General features: G+C 37.7%; 1 protein-coding gene across 5 annotated transcripts in view; it reads right to left on the bottom strand.

Annotated features, from left to right (window-relative positions):
- Window positions 1-20,571, bottom strand: part of mtss1la (MTSS I-BAR domain containing 2a) — a 34,876-nt gene continuing 14,305 nt past the window's right edge. The window contains exons 4-15 of one of the 5 annotated variants that reach the window (XM_056261265.1): window positions 11,649-11,733; window positions 9,694-9,785; window positions 9,527-9,601; window positions 7,761-7,918; window positions 6,638-6,745; window positions 6,358-6,455; window positions 5,866-5,998; window positions 5,685-5,759; window positions 5,132-5,281; window positions 4,686-4,838; window positions 3,169-3,337; window positions 1-1,338 (exon numbers count right to left, since the gene is read on the bottom strand). In XM_056261265.1, coding sequence (XP_056117240.1) covers window positions 563-1,338; window positions 3,169-3,337; window positions 4,686-4,838; window positions 5,132-5,281; window positions 5,685-5,759; window positions 5,866-5,998; window positions 6,358-6,455; window positions 6,638-6,745; window positions 7,761-7,918; window positions 9,527-9,601; window positions 9,694-9,785; window positions 11,649-11,733 — 2,072 coding nt within the window. In that variant the 3' untranslated portion in view covers window positions 1-562. Of the gene's footprint in view, window positions 1,339-3,168; window positions 3,338-4,685; window positions 4,842-5,131; window positions 5,282-5,684; window positions 5,760-5,865; window positions 5,999-6,357; window positions 6,456-6,637; window positions 6,746-7,760; window positions 7,919-8,947; window positions 9,039-9,526; window positions 9,602-9,693; window positions 9,786-11,648; window positions 11,734-20,571 lie in introns of those variants that run through there. The other 4 variants (XM_056261264.1, XM_056261266.1, XM_056261267.1 and 1 more) reach the window with 4 other exon arrangements.

Below are 20,571 nucleotides of genomic sequence, written 5' to 3'. Positions count from 1 at the left end.
TAGTACAACTGATGTGCTTTATTTGGCAGTTTACAGCATGTGCGGTGATTCGATTGTGTGGTCCATCTGAGACTGAGCTGCGGGTATAAGCCATTTTTTGCAGCTTTTCAGTTGAGAACAAGACTTTGGCTCTTTAAAATAGTTACTCGTGGGAAGAGAAATGTCTTTTTTTTTTAACATAGCATTTACATAGAAGTAACACAAAGAACATAGTCATTACAAATTGTGACTCCAAAAAAGGAACAACCGACATTACCAGTATGTTAATACACATTTTAAACATTACATTCTCGTCCTTCAGGCCATACTATGTCCATCATAATATGCCTGTCAAAGAGATACAAGTCCAAATCTGGTGAATATAACTACAACAATAATAGTCCAGATGAGTATTGTGTCCAAACACACTCAACATGTAACATTGATACTGGCCTATTAGTTGTTAAATGCCAGATTTTAACACTGAAAAAAATCACCATCTTCTCATATCTCACATTATATATTGTTCCTCTTCATTCGGAGAGTCTATAGCAATAGACTTGGCAGGATACGCAGTACTGAACTATCGCATGATCCTTGGTGCCGATCTGTCATTGCAGGCCGCTTTTCTGAGACGCACCCCTCTACGGATGGTCTTCAACATATCTTCTCCCCCTTTCTCATGTCCTTGATCCTGCTGGTGGCCCTGGCTGGCCTGAGGGTCCGTGGGGAACGGGAACTGGCCCTCACCGAGAGCGTGAGCATTAGCGACCAGCTCTCCAATCTTCTCCACCAGACTGTGGCGATTGGCGGCAAGCATCTGCTCTTCTTCTGAACTGAAGCCCGCAGCTCCGTGTTGCTGGGCATAGACACTCCCACCGCCAGCTCTTCCCCACGATGGCAGACTCATCCGCTTGGGAGAGGCTTTGTACTCTAAAATTTCCAACGTTTCATCATTGTACAGACTTTCCTCACTTCCATTGTGCTCAGGAGGAGGGCTGGGGAATCCAGGTGAGTCTGGGACAGTAGGGGTCTTTACGGGGACGATGGGTGGTCGAATAGGGATCGGACCCACACTGGACGGGGTACGTCTCACGTTTGTTTTAGACGAAGGGGTTCTGCGAATGGTGGCCGTTCCTGAGGCTATAACACCACTTCCCTTCCCGTTGGTGGTTGAGGTTCCCTGGGTACCCATTGCTCCGTGCAGTCCTGCAGTGCTGGCGGGCCTCTTGGTCTGGATCATACGCCGGTAGTTCTGAGCCAGGTTGCTATGGCGAGGGACGGTGGAGGACTTGTCGAAGTCTGTCTGTGTGTCGTTATCACCATCGCCATTCATGGAATAACAATCATATTCAGATCCTGCAAAGAGAAACGGAAGAGAAGATGTTATTGAACTCTCTTAGCCTAAACAAACAACAGACAAACTGACTTCAAGCAATGGGTCGTTTTTGTGTTTTTGTTCTGTTAGCAAAAAGGTTTGTAATCAAATAAAGTTGATTAAATTGATAAAACTGTGGCTCTGGTAGTATTAGTATAATCTTAGGTAGTATTTTAAGGCATCATAAGCACACTCCCGACTCAAAGACTGTTTCAGAAGATAAGCTAAGGTACATTTTAAGGAAGCACTTCATGCAGCCATCCCATAATGCATAAAGATAAACTAATGCGACAGAAATGTTGATTATAAGTATACTGTATACACCAGTGGCGAGTGGTTAAAAGGGTATGCTGGGTGGTGCGTCATGTCAAAAAAAGCACCCGACAAACCGTCTCGATTTGATGTGTCTTGACTATATTCTATTTCAATTTATTCTTTTTATATATCATGTGCCAGTGGATAGTGGCATGTGCCACTGACATTATCGCAGAACACTCACACGGTGTCACGGAAAATATCGCCGTATGTTGTGACACCTCCAGTAGTGACTGACAGATGATAAATAAATACCCTATTTTAGTGATATTTTTAAATAAATGTCGGTTAAACGTATTAAAGTCGGTATTTTTTTTAAAACATGTCGTCAGTTTGTGGCACATCAGTATTTGAGTGGCATATGCCACTAAATGTTTTATGTAATGCCAATGTTGTTGATCAGGCAAACTGCCCATTGCCCAAGTCACTACAAATACTGCATTAACAAATTAGTAAATGAATAATTAGTAAATTATCTACTGATATTGAGGTGATAATTTACATTTACTAATCAGTATCAGTAAATATAAATTATTTACTGATATAAATAATTATTGAATAATTTATAATATATATATTGAAGGGTTTGAAGGGTTGGATTCTTGAATCCAGTGCTGCTTAAAAATATATCCTTTGAGTGGTTGTTATATAAGTTATCTTATAAATATCAAATGATTTGAATGACTTCTTCAAGCTTATGAGATTTACATGTCTGTTCACTGAAACCTGCTCTCTCTTTCTCTGTGAGAGCAGCACCCAATACATGTTAAAACATATATTTACTCCTCTAGCTGACCACTACTTTATTTTTCATGATGAATATTGTCTTTATTATTGTTTTTTACAGGACTTTTTGATAAGTCGAAAGTTTAAAAGAACATCATTTATTTGAAATGAAAATCTTTTGTAACATTATACATTTCTTTGCCGTCACTTTTGATCAGTTCAATGCATCCTTGCTGAATAAAAGTATACATTTCTTTTTAAAAGAAAAACAAACTTCGGTAGAATGTCGGTAACCAAACAGTGGTTGTTCCCCTTTCTTTCCTTTCTTATTTTTAGTTTTAAAAAAGTATACTAATAGCACAATTGAATAAACTTATTTTTAGTATGGGGACCCCCAACTATACGGTAGTTTATATAAACTTATAGTTCATTCAATACTGAAAACTATCAATAGAAATTGTTACATCAATGTAAAACTGTTTATTTTATTTATATTGGTACTATTTCTATGCTTTTTTGTTTATTAAAGTTCAGTTTCGTTAACTTAGCAGCAGTCTGTTGAATCTACAATTCGCATCCAATGAGCAATCAAAATTGGTCACTTTTGTTATTGTTTTACAGATAGTTAGTAACCTATAGTTTTCAAAATGTTGTCAATATTTGTGTGTGTGAATACACACTATTCTCTGAATGGAATGGACATGTGTTTTAAAGGCTGTACATGTGCAACTGTACTTTGTTTTGTGTTTATGTTCGTCTGTGTGTATTACCCTGTGAAGGGATAGTGTCCTCTGAACATGATGGTGTAGTGTTCTGTGTGCTGTATCCACTGGAGTACTGCAGAGAGTCACAGCTGCTCTTCTGCTGCTGATCTACACTAAGCCCACGAGTCAGAACCATAGCCAGCTCACTAGCGGCAGATGACATCGGCTTAGCATGCTATGGGGAAAAGAACAGGAGAGAAAAATGTCATTTATATTATATATAAGTTTGGAAACATTGCTAATTTTAATGTATTTGATAAAAGTCTCTTATAAAAGTATTTGATCAAAAATACAGAAAAAACTGTAAAATTGTGAAATATTATTACAATTTAAAATAATGGTTTTCTATTTTAATATACTTTAAAGGTTCTCTAAGCGATCCTGGGTGACGTCACTTCTTGTTGACGTTCGAACTATTGTCAAACAAAACGGAGGCTAGCTAGACCCTCCCTCCTCCTCATCCGCACACTAACCCCCAAACCACACCCCCAAACCCTTCTTGTCGGTCATTGGCTGGAACAGTTTGTTATGTTTTGGGGAGCGGGTCGCTGCAGTTTGTTTTTGGTGCTGTTTGTGAAGCATGGGCTGTCTACAGAGATCGCGTTTCTTTACAGTGTGTTCAGGGGACAGGCAGCCAGCGGATAGTGAGGAGATGTTTGCTGTATGTGACAAAAAATGTTTTGGCCTAAAAAACACATGACATCGCTTAGAGCACCTTTAAAATATAATTTATTTCTGTGATGCAAAGCTGAATTTTTAGCATCATTACTCCAGTCTTCAGTGTCACATGATCCTTCAGAAATCACTCTTATATGCTGATTTGTTATCAATGTTGAAAACAGTTGTGCTGCTTAATATTTTTTTGGAACCTGTGATACTTTTTTCAGGATTCATTGATGAATAAAAAGTTAAAAAGAACAGAATTTATTCAAAATAGCAATTTTCTAGCAATATAAATCTTTACTATTACTTTTGATCAATTTAACACATCTTTGATGAATAAAAGAATTCTTTCAAAAAAAGAAAGAAAAAAATTACTGACCCCAAACTTTTGAACGGAAGTGTATATTGTTGTTATAAAAGATTTCAATTTTAAATAAATGCTGTTCTTTTTTTTTTTTACTTTTTATTTATCAAAGAATCCTGAAATAAGTATCACAGGTTATAAAAAGATAATAAGCAGCACAGCTGTTTCATATTGAAACAGCTGTTTATTGTTAATAAATCAGCATATTAGAATGATTTCTGAAGGATCATGTGACACTGAAGACTGGAGTAATGACTAATGAAAATTCAGCTTTGCATCATAGACATAAATTATATTTTAAAGTATAGGAACCATTATTTTAAATTGTAATAATATTTCACAATATTACTGTTTTTTCTGTATTTTTTAACAAATAAATCCAGGACTGATGAGCATAAGAGACTTCTATCAAAAAACTCTTAATGTTTCCAAAACCGGTACTGTATATATTCATTAATGTTTTCATTTTTATACATAAAAAATACATTCTCAGGACCTTGACATCTTTAGAATTCATCCTAGATAGCCTATAAGGATCCTCAGGGTGAATTATTCCATTTCCTCCCAGTCCACTAGAGGGCTCTGCAGCCTCAGTCCTGCGCTGTTGGGTTACAGCCGTCTGCTCATAGTGACCTGCCTTTGACCAGTCCTGCTGCAAGAGGAAATTGTTTTCAGGGTCATGGTAATATAGCCAGAATAGGACAGGACCTGTGCATTGGGTCTGCAATTTCAATTGACTTATTGTAGATGTTCATTTTAATCAACAAAAATAACCAGCAAGCCTGAGCCAGATGTTGGTTAATAAAGAAAAGCTGAAGACAAAGAAATTAAACAGGATGAGATAAAAAGTAAACAAATTAAAACTAATAATGTTTTGCAAAGAATAACAGAACATAACAAAGCAAACAATGGCTGACCGAATGGTCAAAATGAAAAACAAACCTTCCAGTAAGGAACCTTTGATGTGGGTGAAGGGGAGTTTGATCCAGGGGATTGATTATAGGAAGGGGACGCAGGAAGTATGTAAGAGTGAGGCCTGATGGAGTCATTAAAACAGTGAGCAGGGCGAAAGGTAGCAAAGGATGAGCCGAACTGTGGAAACGGAACGACAGGATGGCCCAATCAAATATGGAGAACAACACCACAGTGAATACCCCACACCAAATAACAGCGTAATAATATACAGAATAATTCTAATTGCTAGCTTAACCCTTTAATGCATAAAATATATATGACAAACAGATCAAGAATTGCTTTGAATGCTGTTTAACAGGAGGGGGATAATGTTACATAAGGAATTTTATAGTCCTCATATATGGGCATTGTGCTTGAAAGTTTTAAATCAAAGAAACATAAAAGACAATAAGACTAATAATGACAACAGAATTCTGTCAACTTATATTAACAAAATAAAAGGAAGTTTGAGGTGCCGGCCAAAGAGTTTAAGTAATTAAACCATATATTTATAAAATTCCAGACATAAAATAATACTTACTATTGTGGGAGAGCCGCACTCACTGACTGACTGACAGGTTTCTGAAGCCTCTGAGGATGCAGAACTGGAGGACTTCTGTTTACCAGAGATAGATAAAGATAGGTCAGTGAAATGGATGTGGAAATTAAACCGCATTAAACATAACAGATGAAAACGAAAAACCAGATGAACTGGTAAAGACCTGGCTAGTGATGTCAGACGGCATGGGGGAGGGAGGTTTGGAGTGCACATTCGCATCTTGAGAGACAAATCCAGAATCATGAGAGGAGACGCTGCTCAGGCGATGGGCGCCACCTGGGGGCAGATGCACCAAACTGAGAGGAACACAGAGAATCATTAGTGTTATTCCCAAAACTAGCAAGCCAAATAAGAATCTCTAAATGCAACTGCGAATTGTTGAGACATATACACTTTTATTGGCATCTATGGTTCCATAAAAATCTTTGATTTGATTGAACCTTTTCATTCCACAAAAGTAAGGAAAAATGGTTCTTTGAGAGTTGTTCACTGAAAGGTTCTTTGGGGAAACAAAAAATGGTTCTATGGCATCACTATGAAAGCCCCCTTTTGGAATCTTTATTTTTAAGAGTGTATGGCTTAATTATATCATTATTAAACAGTACAGATGCACAGATGGGAAATCTTATTTGTGATAAAACGATTAAACAAGCACCTGCAAAGGCTGCTCTTCCTGGATCCAACACTGCTGGGAGAAGAAGGTGGGGTCTGGTAGGACCAGTTGTAGTCAGACCCCTTAAGATCCATAATCACCTAGTGGAAGTCAAATTATCAAATTTCCTTATTATTATTATCTCTGTGTGTGTGTGTGTGTGTGTGTGTGTGTGTGTGTGTGTGTGTGTGTGTGTGTGTGTGTGTGTGTGTGTGTGTGTGTGTGTGTGTGTGTGTGTGTGTTAAATGATTTTCATATGTTTTTCATATGTATGTTTAAGCACCTGTTCACTGGCCTCTGGTAGTTTATGTGGGTCAGTGGTCAACACAGTGAGGTCATCAATAATGGCCTGAAGGTGAGTGGCCTCTCCCAGCATGGCAATTTCACCGATCTGAGGAAAGTTGATTAATTTGATTAATTAGATATTTGATTCATTAAATTAAATTTTGCCATTTAATTTTAAATAGCAGCAAGCTCTTTTACTCATATAAGATAGATAGAAATATATATAGATAGATTCCATTTTAAATCCTCTGAAAAAAAAAATACAATATATTACACACACACAAAAAAAAAGAAGAAATTATCTTGCTAGACCTCTAGAAGTAAAACTCATCTTTGATCGCCAAAATGGCAATTTAAAGTTTTCCTGTAAAAGAAAATGTATTCATGCATTAATATAGCTTGAATGCAACTCTACACCCTTGCTTCATTTAGTATACGCGGATACATGAATATGCAAATGAGCCCCGAATCCACTCATACAGGCTCTTCTACAAGTCGATGTATCAGAATGGAAATGCGTTTCATTTATCACTCTCTTCAACGTCGGACACATAACGGTAATTAATATGATTAGCCTTTTGCTTTACTATGTTATCATCAAACAGCTAATAATGTGTTGCTAATGTTACACAAACGACAAACCATGTTCCCGTTCGCCATCTCAGAGTCATACGGCTGCCTTCTAAAAATCAGGATCCATAGAAATGCTTTGAACAACTTGGAACGTCATTGGAGAAAGGCATATAGTTCATCATAACATCGTAATAGACATCAAATTCACCCGCTATATTGCTAAATGTACACAACTTTTCATATCAACAGACAAATACACCGGGATCACCTGGCTTCTCTTGAGACTCCCCTGCTTCGCAGCATATTTAATGATATGCTAAAGCCCACCCGCACGTTTACGTGATTGGTTACAAGGTAGTTTGTGACGTAAGAAACACAGGCGGTTTCAAACCCCGTTTTTGAGAATATCTTTTTTCAAGAAAATACTCACCAATGGTGTTGACTTATAAATTTGCACATGGTTTGTGTTAAAGCATATTAAAAACACCACGTAGACATATAAACAACATTAAAAACTTGATTTTCACCACAGGGGGTTTAATTCTCACCACTACAGGCTGCAGGAAGCTGATGAAAGAGCAGTAGCGCCCCCTCTCCTCCAGGAGGGCTCGGCGCACCGCCTGCTTCTCAGTCTCCTCCATCAGCAGGTACATGTCACTCACATCCTGCATGGCACTGTCCAGCTGCGGCTGTAGTCCTCCTCGCCCTGAGATGAAGAGAAGGAGAGGAGAGATAAATGGCAATAAAGACATGGGTGAATGAGCAATCCATGAATGGAAAATTATACTACCGTTCAAAAGATTGGAGCAAGTTAAACATTTTTGGGAAATAAATAAATAGATTAGCAAGTATGCTTTAAATTGATCAAAAGTGACAGTAAAGCATTGTTACAAAAAAATAAATGCTGTTCTTTTAAACTTTCTATTCATCAAAGAATCTTGAAAAAAAATGTCACACTTTCCACAAAAATATTAAGCAGCACAACTTTTTTCAACATTGATAATAATAAGAAATGTTACTTCACTAAATCAGCATATTAGAATGATTTCCGGACAGGAGAAATGGCTGCTGAAAATTCTGATTTGCCATCACATGAATAAATTACATTACACAACATATAAAAATTAAATAAAAAAAAGCTATTTAATTAATAAAAATATATTACTGTTTTGAATGTGTTTTTGATCGAATAAAGTGTGCATAAAAGACTTCTTTCAAAAACATTTAAAAAATCTTACCAAACCCAACCTTTTTAACGGTAGTGTACACCAAGATGCACTGAATGAACTGAAAATGCACATTTGAGCATTTTTAACACATGAAATGTTTGATGCAGATGTCAACACAGATGTCCCATGGGTCAGCACGATGAAGACAGATCAGGGTGGATAATGTCAACACAGCAACCAAGCATTGTCAGGCTTCATGCTAGGAAACCATCATGACCATATAATGAAAATAAATGACATAGAGTTGATGCTCTGAATCTAAACACACCAAATATTGCATGATTGTACATTGTGATTTACTTTCACAACACAGATGCTTATTATGTCTGACGGAAAGAATGGCAATGAAACAAGCACGCTTTTGCAAACAATGGAATTGTGTGGGGCGTTCGCAAAGGACACTAAAACATTCTTATGAAATGCGCACAAAATACCTCGGATGAAATGAAATCGATGTTAGTCATGCTAAACGTGATGAACGATGAAGGAACTGCCTGAATACATACCTGATAGCTCTACAGTTAATAAGCAGAAGCCAAGCCAATCACAGTATGAAAGAGAGAGAAAAAAGAGCATTGCCATGAAGAGATTGCACAGGGAATGCAATTGCAAGTGTGTGTATTATGTTACATGTAATAATACATTTTCACCTTCAAAATACTTATTTTGAGCTCCACAGAAGAACGTCATACAGGTTTGGAACAACATGAAGATGAGGAAATAAGGACTTTTATATATGAATGAATATTCACATTTGAGTGGACTACCCTTTTAAAATCAAGCGCATGAAATGAAAGCTAGACGGTGCTATGGTTTACTGGTCATCTGATTCAATAGGGCTACTGTGACCTTTTGACCTGACTCGAACTTCATAATCTGTCTTTGACCTAATTAATCTTGGCATCAGAATTAGTTAGCATGCAAGAGAGGGGGCTGAGTGAGAAAAATCCCCAGCACGGCACATATTCACTGATTCTTTTAACATACTGAACGCAGTAATCCTCTAAAAAACTCTCAAAGCACGGAGAGAGTGTGAGCGAGAGGGGAAATCATTGCGCTGACAGAGGGGGAAAAAGGAGACTGACCTTTTCTGGCTTTCTTTTGCAGCTTTATTGTGTCAGATGACTTCTTCTTGATCTCCTGCCTTGAGCGCTTGTACTCTGGTGAACAGCAGGAAGGTGTAAATTCAGGACAGAGACATTAGTATTGCAGAAAGTACAGGTTTGAGACCACTGTGATGAGTCAGTCCCACCTTTGGCGTGGTCTTTATCCAGCAGGGCGGCGGTTTTCTTCCACTCTTCTATCTTGTCTTGGAGTGGGGCGATCATTTTTTCCATTAGAGCACTTTGCACAAAAACGGCAAAAATGAAACTATGGTTAGTTATACACAAAATATATATAAATTATATTTTACACACACATATACATACATACATACATACAATATACAGTATGTATATATACATTTTATTATAGAACTACATTTCCAGAAAATGTCTTAACGTGTAAATATTTGTATGAAAAAATTATTTAACAACTGAGACATAAATTGAACAAATTTCTCAAACATTTGATGAACAGAAATGGAATAATCCCTGAACAAAGGTGGGGTCAAAATCAAAAGTAGCAGTCAGAATCTGAAGCAGCTGCTTTAAGTGCTTCAGTGTGTCTCATCTTCATGCACTGCAGTAGATTTACCAGTTCTTGCTTTGAGTTGTTACTCCACTCTTCCACTAAGGCACATACAAGTTGGCACACGAGGTTTGGCACTGTAGGGACAGTCAGCTGAACTCTCTGTCTCCCTGTAGCACTGGCTTAGGTATCTTAAATTACGAACACTGCGGTTTATTGCTCTGGCTACATCTGCGGTCCTCGTGCCTCCCTGCATGTTCACACAGGTGATCAGGCATCCTGGGCATCATTCTCCTGCTGTTTTTCAGATCCAGTCTCTTTAGTGTCCTAAGTTATTGTAACTGTGGCCTTAATTGTCTACCGCCTATAAACTATCCTTTGGTGCTCTTCGCGTGTCGGTCAAAAATGACAGAAATAAAAAAAATTATTTCAATGAAAATAATGTACTATATTTTAGTTCGATAATGTTTTATATTTAATATTTTGCATTTTTAGGGGATTTTATGGTACTAAATTATATTTATTCACTTGTTGAGCATAGACCTGAAAATTAAATTTCCAACTTAAACTGTCGTAAATCTTGAATACTTTAGAGCACATACTTAAGTCTGATTTCTTTTCAAAGACGAGACTTGAAAAAAGCTTTAAAGAGTGAACTTAAAAAAATTTACATAATTGTACGTTTATTGATATGAAAAATGTGCAAAAACACTTTTTTAAAATTTTTATATGAAATATATATTTAAAAAAAAACATGTTTTACTCTAAAACTGTGAGAAAATCAAAGCCATAAATCTAAACAAGTTGTGTACAAAATTTGAGCCATCTCAAAAAATTAGCTTTCAGTAAGATTTTGTTTGGCCGCAGTACCAAAAGTTTCCACTAGATGAAATTCGTCTCCCATTCATTTCCATTTTGACCGCGAGGAGCACAAGTGTGACTGTTTTTTTTCAGGACCATTTAACCTGTTCGAATCATGTCCATGATTTGTTTTGTGTTCACATAGCAAGTGCCAAACCCTTTACCAAGTTTCTCACCATTCTGATGAAAATTCTAAACAAAACAAATGTACAAATTTTCAGTCAAGAATGACCGAAGAGCACCAAGGACTGTTCCACAGGTGCGTGTGCAATAATTGTTTATGGTTCATTGAACAAGCATGAAAAACACAGTTTGAACCCTTTTCAATAAAGCTTATTTAAATTGTCCAAACATATTGGCTTGACAGCCAATGGTTGTATGAAGCGTAAGGAACAGCGTGAACACTCTGCCTGACATCTGATTTCGTGTTACACAGAAAAGAAAAAATAATAAGAGTAGTTTGGAATGGCATGAGGATGAGTGAACTATTCCATTAAGGTCAGCATTTGAAATCTTTTGAGCTGTGAGCTAATTTGGTCTCTCTGAAGACAGCACATTAAAGCCTTAGAGCAGGCTGATTGATCTATGGATGTTTGCTGATCTCCGCAGTGGAAAATCAATGCTTGGCACAGACATAAAATCCTGTCTGTGCCGTCTGACTGGCGGGGAGCAAGGCATGAAAGTAGTCACGCCATGGATGGGTCGATCACTCACTTGGTATAGTGGCGCAGTTTGGCCTCGATGCTGCGGTGTCGCATGCACATCCGGGTCAAAGCGGAGCCAATATCCCTGGTGGCACCTGACAACAAGACAAATGAAAGTTAAATAAATAGATAACATTTGAGCCGTGAATCAATATTTTTGGAAACATCAGACAACATTGTTTTACACATATAGATTTTAATCATGGATATAAAATGGCCACAAGGGGGCAGAGTAATCAGAAGCATAAAAGCAGGTCTATTAGGGAAAGGTATGTGCCTGCTTAGTCAGTGAAAAAGCAAGATAATTGCACCATATTCACAAGAGACGGAACTTCAAAGACCACAAATAGAACGCTTCCCGAACTGCACGGCTCTGATCCATCAAGAAGTGCTCACTGGCTTGGTGACCTTGAACACAATTACTTAGCGTTGTTAACTTTCCTCTCCAGCCAAGTGTAATTAAAATGGGGTCTTAAGCTATAAAGCCCAGCCTGCCTGGGCCTTAATACAACCAGCTCATCCAAGATTTCCCCCAATCCTGCAGCCAGATCTGATGAAATTGAACTCTGCCGGTACGAGGGCCAGTAGGTTACATGGGATAGAAGGGCCAAAGTCTCTACTTACAGAGTTCAAAGGGCCGGTGGATATAAGGGAATATCTGATTGATTATGATAACTAGACATGGTAATCGTAAATAAATAAACGGTTCTCGTATTGATTCTAGTTTCTCAACTGTGCCTTTTTAAAGTCTTTTTATAGGCAGAATCAATGCAACAAACAGAAATGTGGTAACCTATTTCATTCATTAATGATTACTATAAATTACTGGGCTTGTTTGCTTGTTTGTTTCTTTACCCCAAAAAAGTTATATTGTTGGCAAATATTGTTATAAAATGCAAATAAACCTTTCAGCTGTGCTGCCATTTTGGATTGCAGAAGAATAGGATGCAGGAGAAAAAAATTCAACACTCTTACTTCAGCAATAAAAAAAAAAACACAAATGTGACGTTTAACTAAAGTAATTTTTGCTTAGTATGGTTGAATTGGATCACCAAAGGTCTCAGCAGCAAAGACAGTAAAGTGAGATTAAATACATAAAGTATCTGTGTTATTTAACGAATATAAAAAATGTCCACAAGGGGGCAGAGTAACCAGAAGCATAAAAGCAGGTATAAAATCATTATTGCAGGTTTGGATAATAGTCTGAGTTTGCATTTCACTGTTTTTATTCATTTTGAGGAATACTGAATCTGTTTTTGTGCACATGAGATGAATAAATGAATGCTAACATTTAGTCTAGAACTACGCATTGCAGCAAACTCTGTCTCCATACTTCAGTGAAAAAGAACTGATTCTTGGTTCACAACCCAAACTGATTGTCAATTTCACAAAGTTTTAAAAGAATTGAATATGATGGTGTTTGTTGTTTTTATACACCAAATATAAATGTGTGTGTGTGTGTGTGCAATAAGAAATAGGAGCAGCCCAGAAGAACAGCACTGCCGCACTCTCCATCTCTCCATGCAGGTCCAAAGGGAAAAGGAGGGAACCCGGTAAAGGGATATCCCTCCATTCTTCCACTCTGTATCTGCCTTTCCTGTCTGCTCATGTTTCCTAAACACCATTATTACAGGAGAGAATGGGAGAGGCCGGCAATAACCTGCCCTCCTATACCACACATGCACAAACACACACTCTCAATGAAACACAATTACTGAAACACCAGAACTGAAAACCCTCAAAACAAACAGCCTCCAACATGTGAGCTCATCAGGCACGGCTTCAAATACGAGTAAAGTAAACATTTGAAGATTTTTAAGCTTTTAAAATTGATTTTCACATTCATATGATTTTACATTTGTCCCATTCTGTGGGGCACTGACAGATTGAATGGTGGCCAAACCAGGTGTGAATAAGAAGAAATGAAGGTTAAAGATCAGCCATCTGAATCCTCGGTCTGAAGAGCTGTACTCAGGAAATGATATGGCAAAAAAATCCCTGTGTATCGCTTTTGGCACAGACCCACAGGTCCATCCCATGGTGTCTGTCTGCTGAGAGAAAGTCCTGCAAGAGCACGCACATCTCGCATCCTATTCCCAAAGGTCTTCAGCGAGGCAAATCAAGTTCAACGCTACTGGTGTTGAAACATAACAGAGCTGTCCCCGAGTTGATTTGCACACACACACACTTCATATGATTTATACGCTGTTTTCCTCATGGGGACCAAAGAAATGTCCCCACAAGGTCAAAAATGACTGGTATTCCTATCCTTGTGGGGATATTTGGTCTCCATAACGTAGGGAATACCAGGCACACACACACAGGCAAAGATGTTTTTATACTGAGCTAATGAGATTTTCTAGCCCCTAACTCTAAAAGCTACCCATCGCAGAAAGCTGCATTTTTTAATTTAAAAAATTGTTTTTTAGCGATTTGAATTATGAGGACATTGGCATGTCCCTATAATGTAGGGAGCGTATCATGGGCTGAAACCTGAATATACTCTGCAATATAAGGGGACCTCATAATGAAGGTCAAACCAGTACACACACACACACACACACACATTTGCATGGCTCAATGCAAAGTTCACAGCTGCACTTTAGCTCAAAAACGAAGGCTTTTTTATCTCAAAAACAGACCTGCTCAACGTCACTGCTTCAGTCAAGATGATATGCTACACAAACACACACACGCTCACACACCTGCCAGCATCCTCTTCCCTTCCCTTGAGGGATCAGCTGACAGCTCCATCCTGAAAGCGTTCAGAGACTTCCTGTATCCAGGAGTCCCCTGGCCTCCCACCCTGACCGGACACACACAACTCCCACAACCTTCCTTCAGATCACGTGACCAGGCTTCAGATGCTCCATTCAGTCAGACTCTCACTGCCTCCAACACCTGCCCACGACTGGGAAGCTATTTAGCAGATCTGTGAACCCTTGAGGAACTACTCATGTGACCAACGGCTATTTAAAGGGATAGTTCACCCAAATATGAACATTTTATCATGATCTACTCACCCTCATGACGTTTCAAACCTGTATGGCTTGCTTTTTTCAGGGGAATACAAAAAAAGGTCATTTAAAAAAAACTGGTTTTGTCCATCCAATGAAAGTCAGTGCTGTTCAAAACAACATGTCTGACTTTCACTGTATAGACAAAAAACACCTTTGCATTTTTCTGAAAAAAATTGCTAGTCAATTTCACAAACAATTACAAACATTGAAATAAATGTGAAATTTTGACGTAGAAAATACGTTTTTTTATATAAAATGTTCTCCAATAATATTTGTTTTATTTACAACTTTGAAAAATCATTTTTTACAGTGCACAGGTTTGGAACAACATGAGGGTGAGTAAATGCTTACATAATTCTCACTTTTGACCTTGCTGGTTCACTGGTGACCTCAACTGAGAATGAAAATAATTTTATAGCAGTATAAGTGCGCAACTACAAGTGTGAATTTTTGTTTTAAAGAATAACTTGCATAGATTAATTGTTCACGATAACATGAAGAATGCGCATTAAGAAAGTAAATAAGAGTTTGTTTTAGCCACCTCAATGTGGAAACAACTAAACGAGACCCTAACATTATTTCAGTCAAAACATCTGATAAAGTAACGGCCTTCACTGCCATCTAAACTGAGAAGCAGAGGCCACGGACCTCTCAGATAATCTCTCTCTCTCTCTCTCTCTCTCTCTCTCTCTCTCTCTCTCTCTCTCTCTCTCTCTCTCTCTCTCTCTCTCTCTCTCTCTCTCTCTCTCTCTCTCTCTCTCTCTCTCTCTCTGTGAATGGATACGTGTGCAGGTGCAGAAGTGGTTGGCAGACACTCTTAACAGAGCCTGTGAATGGCTGGCATTGCAACAGGCATCATGAGTGAGTCAAACAAGATGATTCATGGTCTTCTCTCTCTTTGGTCTCTCAACAGGTCACTGTGAAAGTTCTGCTTTGTGCAAATATATTATACGTATATATATATATATATATATATATATATATTGGTCAAAATGTTTAAATACTCTTATTTGTTACAACCAAAATCATTAGTTTATCTCAAATTATAGTAATGGTTTAAATTTTGATGTAAAATTAATACAAAATATTTACTTTACAAAAGACAAAAAAATATTCATACAAAAAAATGTATTATTTAAGGCCATACCACACGTAATCAATATTTGTTTCTTATATATAGGCCAAAATGTTACTTAATTTAGGTCAATATAATATTTTTCGGGATTCTTACAACTTAATTATACCATAAACAAAAGCTAAATTAGCTATAAATATAATGATAGAGTTTTGTTAGTCAATATTTAATTTAGTATACTTACTTTAAATAAGGACAAATTCAAAAGACCTTAATATTTATTGTGATGTCTTTTTAAAATATGCACCATACACTGTTATGTAAAAAACGAGGGGGGGACAAATAAAAAAAACTAATTTTTGCAGTCAGTAAAGCTAGCCAGAATGTGTTCTGCACATCAACAATGTGATGTCAAGCGAAAACACTATTTAAACAAAATATATTCTGGTAATTTTTTCAATGGGGAACAAAACAGGTTTAAACTGGAAACCATCCATTCTGGGACTCTCCAATCAAGTCCTGATGGTTAAAATGAAGTAAATTCCCTAAAATTTTTCTCACTGAATATCTAGTTTCACTCAGAAATAAACCACTTTAGAAAAGTACTACGAGTTGAGCTACGAATGAGGATTCACTTTACATTGAAGTAATATCTTTTTGGGGCCAGAGCATGAAGTGCTGAAAATCTCAATGCTTCATATAAACACATCCACGTAACCCAGCGGTAACCTCAAACATAAATGAACATGAGTAAAAATAAACACGTGCACAGCTTGTTCCCTCTTCTCACGTTTTTAGATGCCTGAAGATGTCTATGAAAATTATAACGAGTGTTATATAACGATCAAATAAACCATCAGACTGATAAACTGAAAAAGCTCAGTGTCAAAAACACTCTCACACGTTCAGTCTAGCACGAGTACATGGAAAGAGACAGGAAGACCAATGACAGAAAAGCTGAATTTGGCCCCCTGCCTTCACTCTATCTGTTCTCAATTACTCTAGACTTCCCAGGACTCTCTCCTGGCATGAGGGGGGGGACATTAAAGATGCCCATGTGTGTGTATGGCTTAGTGTGAGTTTGTGCATGTGTGTTTACAGCCTTTATAAGACTTCCTGTCTGGGGGATAGAGTAGTGCTGCTAAAAATACTCTGCAGTCCTCTCCTCCTCGCCAGATGTGCTTCACATTATGGCTCCAGCAAAAACACAGTCACACATTTTACTAAAACAGACATAATAGGGACCCCTCCTCTCTGTCTGCCTCTCTCCTTTTCTCTCTGTCCGTCTGTCTCTCTATTAAGGTTGACAGTAGTTCGGTCAGGCGTGAGTTGGAGATAACAACATCAGTTCCTTTTCCCTGGCTGCTATTCCTCATCTTCTTTTCCATTGCTGATTCTTGTACGTGACGTTTTCAAAAGATGTCAAAAGATAATTAATTAGTAAACAATAGTTAATTTATTTTAATCTAACAGTATATATATGTGTATGTGTGTACACTGTATATGTATGTAAATATATTTATACGTATGTGTGTGTGTGTGTGTGTGTGTGTGTGTGTGTGTATACTATATATGTATGTGTGTGTGTGTGTGTGTGTATACTATATATATGCATGTGTGTGTGTGTGTGTATGTGTGTTTAATAATTTAAATAATTATAAATAATTAATCTATGACTTGTTTGTAAAGGAAAAAGTAAAAGTCATCCACACAAATTTATGAGATAGATAGATAGATAGATAGATAGATAGATAGATAGATAGATAGATAGATAGATAGATAGATAGATAGATAGATAGATAGATAGATAGATAGATAGATAGATAGATAGATAGATAGATAGATAGAAATCATAACTTCTAACTTTTCCTCTCATCTTGATATTCAATACTCTACCCTCTGTTCAGCTTTCCGTTTTTTCATCATCAACTCTCTTTTCATCATGATGTAGAACGTATATAGTGTTCTGTTCTTTTAATACTTTATATTGTTTTCATGCATCTCTGCTTGGCTTCAACAGCCGAACATAACTGACTGCACAGTAAAGTGTTGATTATGGAAGCTTCTAAATGCACAACAGGTTTCCTCTGAAAAATATTTGTGTAATATTTCAAGGATGTAAAACGAGTGCTTGCTTTTACTAAAGACAAATAATGAAGGACAGAAGCTGGATTTAACATCTGCTGGTTCTTCATTTTGTCTAACTTGACAGTTTCCCCATTTAGCAGGCTTGAAAATACGTACATATGATACATGTGAATATAACCATGGTATTACCATTAGATGTCCAAAAATCAAGGTATATATATATATATATTATATATACGTACACTACCGTTCAAAAGTTTGGGGTCGGTACGATTTTAAATACTTTTAAAAGAATTCTCTTCTGCTAACCATGGCTGCGCTTATTTGATTAAAAATACAACAAAAATCAGTTATAGTATTAAATATTATTCCAGTGTAAATCAGCTGTTTTCTGTGTGAATATATAGTAAAGTGTAATTTATTCCTGTGATCAAAGCTGAATTTTCAGCATCACCAGTGTCAGTGTCTTCAGTGTCAAATGATCCTTCACAAATCAGTATAATATGAGGATTTGATGCTCAAGAAACATTTATTATTATTATCAATGTTGAAACAGTTGTTGGTCTGTCAGTTGTACAGTTTTTTTTTTTTTTTTTTTGGATTCTTTGATGAATAGGAAGTTCAAAAGACTTTTGTAACATTATAAATGTCTTTACTGTCACTTTCGATCAAATTAATTATTCCTTGATAAATAAAAGTATTGATTTCTTTCCTCCAAAAAATAAAAATAAAATTCTCACTGACCCCAAACTTTTGAACGGTAGTGTATACTGTACATATATATATGTATATACACTCACCTAAAGGATTATTAGGAACACCATACTAATACTGTGTTTGACCCCCTTTCGCCTTCAGAACTGCCTTAATTCTACGTGGCATTGATTCAACAAGGTGCTGAAAGCATTCTTTAGAAATGTTGGCTCATATTGATAGGATAGCATCTTGCAGTTGATGGAGATTTGTGGGATGCACATCCAGGGCACGAAGCTCCCGTTCCACCACATCCCAAAGATGCTCTATTGGGTTGAGATCTGGTGACTGTGGGGGCCATTTTAGTACAGTGAACTCATTGTCATGTTCAAGAAACCAATTTGAAATGATTCGAGCTTTGTGACATGGTGCATTATCCTGCTGGAAGTAGCCATCAGAGGATGGGTACATGGTGGCTATAAAGGGATGGACATGGTCAGAAACAATGCTCAGGTAGGCCGTGGCATTTAAACGATGCCCAATTGGCACTAAGGGGCCTAAAGTGTGCCAAGAAAACATCCCCCCCACACCATTACACCACCACCACCAGCCTGCACAGTGGTAACAAGGCATGATGGATCCATGTTCTCATTTTGTTTACGCCAAATTCTGACTCTACCATCTGAATGTCTCAACAGAAATCGAGACTCATCAGACCAGGCAACATTTTTCCAGTCTTCAACTGTCCAATTTTCGTGAGCTCTTGCAAATTGTAGCCTCTTTTTCCTATTTGTAGTGGAGATGAGTGGTACCCGGTGGGGTCTTCTGCTGTTGTAGCCCATCCGCCTCAAGGTTGTGCGTGTTGTGGCTTCACAACTGCTTTGCTGCATACCTCGGTTGTAAGTAACGAGTGGTTATATCAGTCAAAGTTGCTCTTCTATCAGCTTGAATCAGTCGGCCCATTCTCCTCTGACCTCTAGCATCAACAAGGCATTTTCGCCCACAGGACTGCCGCATACTGGATGTTTTTCCCTTTTCACACCATTCTTTGTAAACCCTAGAAATGGTTGTGCGTGAAAATCCCAGTAACTGAGCAGATTGTGAAATACTCAGAACGGCCCGTCTGGCAACAACAACCATGCCACGCTCAAAATTGCTTAAATCACCTTTCTTTCCCATTCTGACATTCAGTTTGGAGTTCAGGAGATTGTCTTGACCAGGACCACACCCCTAAATGCATTGAAGCAACTGCCATGTGATTGGTTGATTAGATAATTGCATTAATGAGAAATTGAACAGGTGTTCCTAATAATCCTTTAGGTGAGTGTATATATATATTTATAGCCTATTATGTATTATATTCAAAGGGTGAATCTACACATTACACCAATATACAAATAACTTAAACACAGTAAGCCTCATTTTAGCAAAGATAATGATGACCACGTATGAACAAATTCTAAGTGATTAATAAAACATTTGAGAGCAGTTTGGGGACCCACGGACCTGATAAAAAGGGGAGTTACAGGTAATAGAAAAGGGTGAAATGTAGCAAGTGTGAATCTGACGGTATAATCTCCGGTGCCAAGTAAGGCAAATTCTTGCCCATGCCCCACACTCCAGATGGCTGGCACGGATACATGCCATCTGCCAGTCCAGAGCTGCAGGGAAGATTAGCAGCCCACTGCGTCCCATTGACACACACTCACACTAACATGCACAAACTCAGTCTGTGTGTCAGAACAAGGTAAAGAGGATTACACATTTCTATCTTGCCACTGCAAGCCGGGGGAAATCGCTTCCAAGCTCCTTCCTTGTATAGACATACACACTCATACAGTATATACATACGCTGAGAAGAGCCTTTCATCAGCATGGATGGAAAACACACAAACACAGACCCAAGAGCCATCATTAAAACACACCTCACTCCAATCCCATGACAGAGACGTTTGTGACCATCTCCCATGGTGCATCTCTCACAACATAAGAAATTACCCACAGGACTAACTATACACTTACACAACTAAATCACTATGGGGTGGTGCAAGCGCTGA

Source organism: Rhinichthys klamathensis, unplaced genomic scaffold (genome assembly GCF_029890125.1).
Source record: "Rhinichthys klamathensis goyatoka isolate OS25496 unplaced genomic scaffold, OSU_Roscu_1.1 h1tg000181l_1, whole genome shotgun sequence".
NCBI lineage: Eukaryota > Metazoa > Chordata > Actinopteri > Cypriniformes > Leuciscidae > Rhinichthys > Rhinichthys klamathensis.
The sequence above is the reverse complement of the archived record's forward strand: the minus strand, read 5'-3'. Positions and strand labels throughout refer to the sequence as shown.